Source organism: Leptonychotes weddellii, chromosome 11 (assembly GCF_054177405.1).
Source record: "Leptonychotes weddellii isolate Sample4059 chromosome 11, ASM5417740v2, whole genome shotgun sequence".
NCBI lineage: Eukaryota > Metazoa > Chordata > Mammalia > Carnivora > Phocidae > Leptonychotes > Leptonychotes weddellii.
In genome coordinates this window covers 1,445,229-1,454,747 of record NC_138379.1, presented here as the reverse complement: position 1 = coordinate 1,454,747, position 9,519 = coordinate 1,445,229, and the positions used below count along the sequence as shown (strand labels likewise).

The window sequence follows — 9,519 nt, the reverse complement described above, 5'->3', positions numbered from 1 at the left end:
GGGATGGACAGCGGAATGCATACACAATGGGTGGGTAGATGGATGGACAGACAGATGGACAGATGGCAGGATGGATGGATGGATGGATGGGTGGATGGATAGAAGGATGGATGGATGGATGGACAGACGGACAGATGGATGAATGGATGGGTGGATAGAAGGATGGATGGATGGGTGGATGGATAAATGGAAGGGTGGATGGATGGATGGATGGATGGATGGGTGGGTGGATGAGTGGATGGATGGATGGATGGATGGGTGGAGGGATGGACAGCGGAATGCATACACAATGGGTGGGTAGATGGATGGACAGACAGATGGACAGATGGCAGGATGGCAGGATGGATGGATGGATGGATGGGTGGATGGATAGAAGGATGGATGGATGGGTGGATGGATAAATGGATGGATGGATGGATGGACAGACGGACAGATGGATGAATGGATGGGTGGATAGAAGGATGGATGGATGGGTGGATGGATAAATGGAAGGGTGGATGGATGGATGGATGGACGATGGACAGACAGACAGATGGATGAATGGATGGGTGGATGTGGATGGGTGGATAGAGGTGGATACACAATGGGTGGGTAGATGGATGGACAAATAGATGGACAGATGGCAAGACAGATGGATGGATGGACGGATAGATACATGGATGGTGGATGGATGGGAGTGGGTAGGTGAAGGGATGATGAGCAGACGGACCACCCTTCCCTCAGTTATTTGCACCAACATTACCTTCGTGATGAGGTAGTCCTTGACACGCCCATTTACAAATAAAATCCCCCAACCACTGGTTCTCCCTTGCTTTTTCCACAGCCAGTTTAATCATTTCTTTCTTTTATTTAGTTCTTATATATTTCATTGTTCATTGTCTGCGTCTCGCCTGACGCCTCGCACAGTGTTGGCATATGGAAGTTGCTCAATAAGTGGTGACAGAAGGAGCGGAAGGGTGATGCATGGCTGGGGAGGGTGGGTAGGGGACCTGGGGGGCCGGGAGGTGGGAGGGGGTCCACGGACACCTGCCTTTAATAAGCCTGGCAGACCCCAGGGAAGGGAGAATTGGTTTCTTGGCCTCGGAGGCCAAGAGGAAGGAGACGGGTCAGCGGGGTGGGGCAGCTGAGGACCGGCCGGGCTGTGTCCCCTGACCTGATGCCCACTGCCTGGAGCTCCAGCTGCACCAGCGGGGCAAGACCTGTGTGTCCACACACACACACACACACACCGGTCCCCGCCCTGGACGCTCACCTCCCTGGGGCCCTGGGGCACGGGGGGCTGCAGTGATTCCAGGGACGCAGGGCTCTGTTCTGAACGCTGTCCTGGCCCCACGGGCCCTGTGGGTGGTGGTGTCTCGTGCTCATCTCGCTCGGGGACTGGGTGCCTCCCCTGTCAAGGGAGGGTAACCCCACAGCCCCCCGGCCCCTCACGCAGGTGCACACGCATGCAGGAGGGACAGACTCAGAGCGCTCGGGTGTGTGCGGGAGCCCCCCCCCGCCGGGCCCAGCCCCCGCAGCGACACCTGCTCAGGCCTGAGGGCCTGATGGCCTGAGCGCAGGGCCGCCCCTGGTGCTGGAGGAGACGCTCCTTTATCTGCAGTTCTGCCTTTGACCGCCAAGCACCGTCCGAGGGGTGGGGGCGGCCGTGTCTCCTGTCTGCATCCCCAGAAGCCTCCGGGAACGAGACGAGATGGCCGGAAGGAGAGGGCGTGAGCCTAGGCCGGACTCCCCCCACCGACTCCGGGGGGCCAGCCCTGCATGGGGCCAGGTCGACGCCCCTTCCAGGGTTGACGGAAACGCTGGTGCCCGGCAGAGAGGTGCCTACCCCAGGTGCTGCCCGTGAGGCAGGGGCCAGAGGCCTCGCTGCCACCCTCTGTCCCTTCCTTTCCTGGTCCCTGGGGACGGAGGACAAGGGTCCACCTGCCAGACACAGGATCCTGGGCTGAGATCCGAAGGTCAGTCCGGAGGACCCTGGTTGGGGCCATGGGGGACGAGGGCCCTCGAGGGGCAGCTTCACAACCGCGGGTTCCAGGGTGGGCAGGAGGGGTGGCTGCAGACCTGCAGTGCGGGGAAGGAGCTGGGGGTCTGGGCTGCTCTGCATGGGTGACCCTGAAGCCCACGGGGCTCTTGGCCTCTTGGCCCTGTCCTGCAGAGCCTGCCCTGCCCTCTCCAACCGCGAGTGGCCAGAGGGGGCATCCCCCCTGAGGACCAGGGCAGGACCCTTCCTGTCTGAGTGTCCCTGAGTCTGGACCTCATGCAGACCCGGGGAGGCTTAGGGTTGGAGGAGACCCAGGGCCAGTGGGGCCCCTGTGGCTCGTGGCTCTCGTGGCTTTCGTGCTACGAGACAAAAGAGCAAAGGTGGCCCGAGGGCTGCCAGCCCTCCTGCGTGTTAAACCCTGCGTGGCCGGCGGCAGGCATGGGGCGGGGCTGCCCGTCCAGGCCCACACGAGCGCTGGCGCTCTCCTTCCCGGGCCTCGGCTGCACTTCTGTGGGTCTCTGGTCAGCCTCCCCCCCGGGGGGCCTGCCGTTCCAGGGACAGTGGCCTGGGGGCAGGTCCTGCCCTCTGCCGACGTGGCCGCTCCCCAAAAGGAGGTGTCACTCGATCACAGTCCCGTCCGTCGCGTGCAGTGCTGGCCCCGGGGCCAACCGTACAAAGTGAGGGAGGCCCTCTCGGATGTCGCTCCGGCACCGGGCGGCCTCCCCTCACAGCGGTGCCCCAGCCCCTGCTGAGCTCGCCCCGTCCCTGCCCCGAGCGGCTCTCCCGCTGACACACGCCCCTGCACACTCGCTCGGTCCCCCGGAGGCTGTGGCCTGAGCTCAGGAGGCACCAGGGGCCTCGGTGGCCCCCAGCTCCGAGCAGGAAGCGGACAGGCAGCAGACAAAGACATGGAAAGTCACTCCAGAGGGCCAGGTTCCCGGAGAAGAACACCAGAAGCGAGGACGAGAGACCCAGCAGGACCCTGTGCTGGGGCGGGGAGCGGGGGCGGACAGCAGAAGGGAGGTGGGGACAAGGGAGCAAAGGGGAGTCCAGATGCCTGGAGAGAGGGAGGTGGGCGATGGCCCGGGAGGGCGGGGGCCGCGGGCTGGTTTGCATTCCGTGCGACAATGGGGAGCCATGGAGCGTTGTAGGCAGGAGAGGGGCATGGCCTGGTACTGGGCTGGGGGGCTGGGGAGGGGTGTCCAGGAGGCGGAGGTAGAGGGGCAGGACATGGGAACAGAGGAAGGGAAGGGTCCAAGACTGCCCTGTCCCACTGGCTGGAGAGTCTGGGGAGACCCCCTCACTCCCCACATTCCCCGACACTGGCAGGACCCCCAGCAGGCTCAGGCCCCAGCCTGCAGGGTGGGTGTGAGAGTTGGGGACTTTCAGAGTTGGGGACTGTCCCAGCAGAGCCCCCCCAGCCCCCTACCTTACCGGGGCTGCGGTCCGGCCCTCTGCACACGGCCCGTTCAGAATCTGGTCCACAGGTCCTCAGGCCCCAAGGGTTTGTGGGTTCCACGTACCCGGGGCCTGTTATTTCCTGAGGGGCCTCAGAAAGCCCCTCTCCCCCCAAAGCTACCGGCTGTGCCCCAGGCCCTGATCTGAGCCCTCCTGTCCAGGGGCAAACCTGGCTTCCGCCCCCCCAGCCCCTCCGCCGACCCGACTCCGCTCGCGGTCCTGGGGCGCCCTCTGGTGGCCGACAGGTCAGCCTGGAGAGGCCCTGGGGTCCCAGAGGGCAGGGTCTGGAGGCTGTCCCCCAGCCCTCCTGGAGCTCAGGGAACAAGGGGGTCCTGGGAGGCGGTCTGGGGAGGGGCCCACAGAAGTGTCGTCCAGGCTCTGCCATCAGGTGTGACCCACCAGTTCCCAGAAGCTGGACTATTCTGGGGCCCGGTTTTCAGAGAAACTGAGGCCCAGCGTGGTTCAGGAGCCTGACAGACACTCAGGGTGTGAGCCCAGGACTCTGGGATTCCCGACAGCACCCCGCCCACACACACCCGGGCACTCTGTCCTGCCCTGCTTGAAGACAGTGCTCACGGCGGGTCACCTCCAGGACCATGCGCCCTGGGACGCGGCCGTGGCGGCTGGACCGCACACTCTGGGGTCAGCCACTCCTGCTGGTTGGAGAGAGAAACTGAGGTATGTCGGGGGTGACACTGACCGGACTCAGCCCCGGGCCACACGTGGAGGGCACGACAGCAAGGAGGTGGCCTGGCAGCCAGTCCTACGGGGGCCCACCCATCGGAGCCCAGGCGCCGCTGGGCCAGGCGGGCCGGGGAGGGCTGGCCCTCTGCGCCGGTGGCCCTGGCCACAGCAGGCCTGTGGGTCTGCCGTGCCCCGATCAGGTGGCAGCCGTGCTGCTCACGGCATTGGCTGCCAGGTGCCGGGGTGGAGAGCGGGAGGGAGGAGGAGCAGGGAGCTCGCGGGCGGGTGCCCCGTGCGGTGGGCAGCCTCCCCTCTGCTCGCCGGCCAGCAGCCGCGTGTCCGGGCGCCGGGGAGAAGGCAGGCAGGTAGGTGCCCCGAGCTGCCAGCCTCCAGGTGGGGGCAGGAGCAGGGGGTCCCCTCCTCCAGGTGGGACGGGTAGGTGCTGCCGCAGGGGACGCGCTCCGGCCGCATCCCTGGTCTGGAGCCTGGAGAGAATCCTGCCTTCCGGGGGCTGTGGAGGGACAGCCTCTCTGTGGGTGAGGGCTTCTCTGCCCCAGGCCCAAAGCCAGTGCTTGGGGTGGGTCTGGGCAGCAGGGGTGACCCCAAGGCCCTGGGTCCTGGACTTTGGCGCAGCATCTGCCCAAACCGCCGGGGAAGGAGGCAGGGGCCTAGCCGGCGCCGGTCCGGGTGGGGAGGCTCCCCTGCACGGCCTTCTCCCGGCTCCGCGCCCTCCACGCCTGTTCTGGGGAGACCCGCAACCTCACCTGGGCGACATCAGGGCCACGGCGCTGCCTGCTGGCCTGCAGAGCTTGGTGTGGGACCGGTGGGTGCCTTCTCATCGCTGCTCTCTCCCTACATCTCAAGGGGGAAGAGAAGGGCCCAGAGAGTCTGAGGGGCTGCCCAAGGTCACACATCTGGGGGATGAGCTGGACCGGGACCCCTGGGGCCTGGCTGCCTGGCTGCGTCCACACTGGGGCCGTTTCCCTGATGGCCTCCGAGAAGGGGTGGCCGTTTGTCCCCCAAGTGAGAGCCCTCAGTACCTTGGCTGCCAGGGCTGGAGATTTTGCCTCAGTTTCCCTGATCAGGATTTGTGGGATCGGATTCCAACCAGGGCTTAGATAGGATCCCACCCCTAGCTTCCTTGACTCCCCCCACACCTCTCCAGGAACAAGGGGGGGCCATTAAAGACCCGGACACCTGCTCATGCAAATCCCGCCTGTTTGCATACCCTTCCCACTGGCCCTATTTGCCTGGCCTCTGGCACTGTGCCACCCCAGCACCCGGCACAATGCCCAAATGCCGCCCCAGGCCCCAGGCTGGAGCGTGGCCTGAGCAGTGGCAGTTGTGGTCCCAGGGATGGCGAGGCCTGCGCTCCACTCCTGCTCGGGACCACCTGTCCCGTCAGTGAGGACAGGGGCCCGGAGTCAGAGGAGGAACCCCAGCGGCCACCCACTGCTGTCCCCGCCAGGCCCCCTCCCCGGCCCAGCCAGCGCGAGGCTCACGGAGTTGGAGCCCGTCACTGTTGTCCAGGCCCCAAACCCCCAAGCCCCCCCCCCACCCAGCTGGGAGCCTCCTGCTTGCAGCGCGCGTCCAGGTGTGGCGAGAGATGACCCTATTGGGCAGAGGGCATGACAGGTCCCAGGTGGGCGGGAGGGAGGGCTGTCCCCAGACAGCAGCCCCGAGGGTCCCTGTCCTGTCCGCACCCCTGCCCCCACCGCCGCCTGTACTCTGGGGTAGAGGAATGTCCCCCAAACCTCGGAATGGGACTTATCTGGAAAATAAGGTCTATGCAGGTGTCATTCCCCAGGTCTTCCCCGGGTCCCCCTCGGCTCCCTGCACCTGAGCTGTGGGCACAAGCCAGCCCCCTCGTTAAGACGAGGTCACAGTGGGTCGAGTAGGCCCCTATCCAGCAACCGGTGTCCCCGTGAAATGAGGGACATTTGGGCAGAGAGACACAGGGCAGGCCACGGAAGGATGAAGGCAGAGGCTGAGGCCCAGGGACCACAGCCCAGGGACACCTGGAGCCCCCGGGAAGCAGAGGGGGCCAGGAGGACCCTGCGACACTTCGGTGTTGGACTTCTGGAGCAGGGAGTAAAGGGCTCTGAGCCGCCCGGTCTGTGGGACTTCGTCATAGCTGCCCTGGCCCGTGCCTTGTCGCCTCCCACGCACACCCAGGCCTTTTCCCCAGACACCAGCCTCCCATTCAAAGTCAATAGTCACCAGCTCCGAAAGGCCACATTCAAATCGGGCCCAGGTTCCTGCTCTGGGAAGGGGAAGCCAGGAGGATTTGCATCCCACCCGCCGCCCCCGGGGCTGTCTGTACAGAGCCTGAGCGGCTGGAGGCCCAGCCAGGCCTGGATGCAGGGGATCTGGGGGGGCGGGGGTACCAGCAAGTCTGGCCGCCTCGGCTCCTTGGGCCCTCGGGGTTGATGGCTGCAGGGGTGTCCGCAGCGGCCTCACACACGACCACGAACAGTGCATCGCCCCCGGGGCCGCCCGCTCTCCGAAGAGGGAGCAGAGGGTCCTGCCTCGCCTCTTCCAGTTTCTGGGGCTGCAGGTGGTCCTGGGCTTGGGAGTGCACCCCTCCGGCCTCTGCCTGTGAGGTCAAGTGGGTTTCTACCCTTTTCTTACGAGGACACCAGTCACTGGGTTAGGGACCACCCTGACGACCTCGTCTTGAGCTGATCACCTCTGCAAAGAGCGTTATTTCCACAGACGGTTTGCAGGTGCCAGGAGTCGGGACTTGGACGTGTCCGTCTGGGGGACCCGGCGGGGAGGGCCGTGAGGATGCAGGTCTCTGTCCCATGGGCAGGGCCCCGCCCACCACCCACCCTCCCCTCCTGTGTACACAGGCCGCCCCTCTCTAACGAACAAAGGGTGGGCTGCCTGGGGGGCTGCCAGGGGAAAGGGTTTCACCCAAGGATACGTCCTGGGGGGAGGGGGCCAGCGGGGCTGCCCCAGGGAAGCTGGGAGACTGGCTCAGCGGGAGGGTGTCTGCCGACAGCCCGCGTGGACAGGTGGCTGGGCAGCCAAGGGTGGCAGGGGGATGCGGGCTGGCGGGTGGGGGAGACCCCGGGGGATGTGGGCTGGCCGGTGGGGGGCACCCTGGGGTGCCTGCAGCCAGGTAGGCCCTTGGGAGCCAGCTCCTCGTCACCTGGGCCGGTTGTGGGCCCCCAGCCCTCCGTCCCCGGTGAATGGGGTGGGGCTGACGTGCCCGACCCGCCTGAGAGAGTCTAGGGTGCAGTGCTGGGCACTGAGCCGGGCAGCGGGCCAGGGCTGGGGCAGGAACTTGGTGGGGAGAGCCTGGGGCAGGGTGCCTTCCCCCCTGGGCCTTCTGGCAAGGAGGGGTGGTCTGTCCCTCCCCCACACCCACACGGTCTTCCCCAGGTCCCCCTCGGCCCCCTGCACCTAAGCTGTGGACACCAGCCAGCCCCTTCCCTGCCCAGGCACACCCAGGGTGTCCATCCCCATCCTGGGGCCAACGAGAGTGTGGGGAGGGTGGGCTGTGTGTCCGGAAGGCTGTAAGACGTTCTGGGTTTCTAGGACAGCCCCCACCAAAGCCTCGGCGGGAGTGGTGACAGGAGTGGTCGGCCAGAGGCGCCCAGGGCGGGGTGAGTAGCAGGACGGGGAGCCAGGTCGAGGGGCCAGGATGCGCCCCCTCCCCATCTGGGAAGGGGGTGGGGTGAGGGAGGTTCCCCACAACTGAAGCCGGATTGTGAAGGGGGCCTTGTGGACGTCATGGTGGGGCTCTAGGCTGGGCTAGCTGCTGGGGAGGGCCCTGGGGCGGGGACACCTGTTGGTGGCCCCAGTCTCTGTCAGCATGGCAGCTGCTGGCCCCAGCAGGGAGGGGGCAGGGTTCGCCTCTCCTGCCCTCAGAGGTCGGCTCTGTGCCCGCAGGGAGGTCCTCATGCAGGAGGCCGGGGGCACCTGTCCTGGAGGCCCCAGGGCTGCTGCGCCCGGCTCGGGGCCCGGCCTGTGCCGGGGCGAGATCGAATTTGAGGGGTCTGGGAAGAAGCGAGGCAAGGTAAGGGGGCTGCCCTCCCTGCAACAGTGAGGCTGGGCCCCCACGCCCTGGGGGCCAACCACCGAGTGCTTGTTCTACTCCTGAGCTCCCACCTCCTCCCCTGAGCACGGAGTCCCCCGTGTGCCTGCTCACTCGGGGCTGAGTTCAGAGCCCCTGGGCCGGCAAGGTGCAGAGCTCCCGGTGCCCTCTGGCCCCCACCTCCTGCCCCTGCACGGTACATCCAGGACCCCTCCTCTCTCCACCCCCCACCCCCCGTGGAGAGGGAAGCAAGGCCCAGACAGGAGTCAGGGCTGCCTGGGGCACAGGCAGATCAAGGCAGGACCACCTGAGCCCTGGTTTCCTGCTGCCACCCTGCCCCTAAAGGGGTTCAGCCTCTCTCCTCATCCCCCAGTGCCCAGCGCCCCCATGTCCCCTGTGCCCAGTGCCCCCCAGTGCCCAGTGCCCCATGCCCAGCACCCCCCCACCCTGGACCCTGAGGCTGCCATCCTGCCCTGCAGTTCGTGAAGGTGCCCAGCGATGTGGCCCCCTCCGAGCTCTTCGACCTCCTGCTGGCCGAGTGGCACCTGACTGCTCCCAACCTGGTGGTGTCCCTGGTGGGCGAGGAGCGGCTGTTCGCCATGAAGTCCTGGCTGCGGGATGTCCTGCGCAAGGGGCTGGTGAAGGCAGCTCAGAGCACAGGTGAGGCCCCCCCAGAGCCGAGCGGGGAGCACCCCAGCCCGCTGGCCTATGTGGCTCCTTCCGCGTGGCCTGCAATGGGAGCAGCTCCTGGGGATGCAGGGCAGCGGCTGAGGTCCCCCAGGTTCAGGCCTCCCCCAGGAGCTGCAGGCCTCCCCCCATGGGCCTTGGTGAGATGCCCCCAGGGGAGGCAGCCCTTCTGCACCCCATGCCTGCGGGTCGGCCCCCACTGCCCTCCCCGCCTCCCTCAGGGGAGCAGCCTGGCTGGACTGGGTCAGAACCAGATTACTAGGCTCCATGTCCGGGCCTGCTGAACCTGCAGAAAACCCAGTGCAAGGTCGTGGGGTTTCTGAGCTCCCTCGCCACAGAGGGGATCATTGGGGCAGCAAAGGAAAAGGCCGACAGACCCCGCCGGGCCGAGGGCTTCCTGATTTGGAGAAACCCTTGCAGGCTCTGGTCCCTGGCCCAGACAACGGGGCGGAGCTGTGGCCTGTTGCCCAGGGTGCCACCCGGGGGCCCACTCCCAGCTGACACCCGCAGGTGGGAGAGGTGCCGTGGCTCCCATGGGCCTGGGGACCTGGGCCTCCCAGCTGGTGGGGGAGGACCTGGGGGCCACAGGCACACTGAGCCCCATGCCGCAGGGGCCTGGATCCTGACCAGCGCGCTCCGAGTGGGCCTCGCCCGGTACGTCGGACAGGTC

At 66.5% G+C, this 9,519-nt stretch overlaps 1 protein-coding gene across 1 annotated transcript in view; it reads left to right on the top strand.

Moving 5' to 3' along the window:
• Positions 1–4,116: 4,116 nt before the first annotated feature.
• TRPM5 (transient receptor potential cation channel subfamily M member 5) overlaps positions 4,117–9,519 on the top strand; it is an 18,109-nt gene continuing 12,706 nt past the window's right edge. Inside the window, exons 1-4 of the mRNA XM_081798451.1 lie at positions 4,117–4,355; positions 8,018–8,144; positions 8,642–8,822; positions 9,461–9,516. Of these exons, the coding sequence (XP_081654577.1) occupies positions 4,117–4,355; positions 8,018–8,144; positions 8,642–8,822; positions 9,461–9,516 (603 nt within the window). The remainder of the gene's footprint in view (positions 4,356–8,017; positions 8,145–8,641; positions 8,823–9,460; positions 9,517–9,519) is intronic.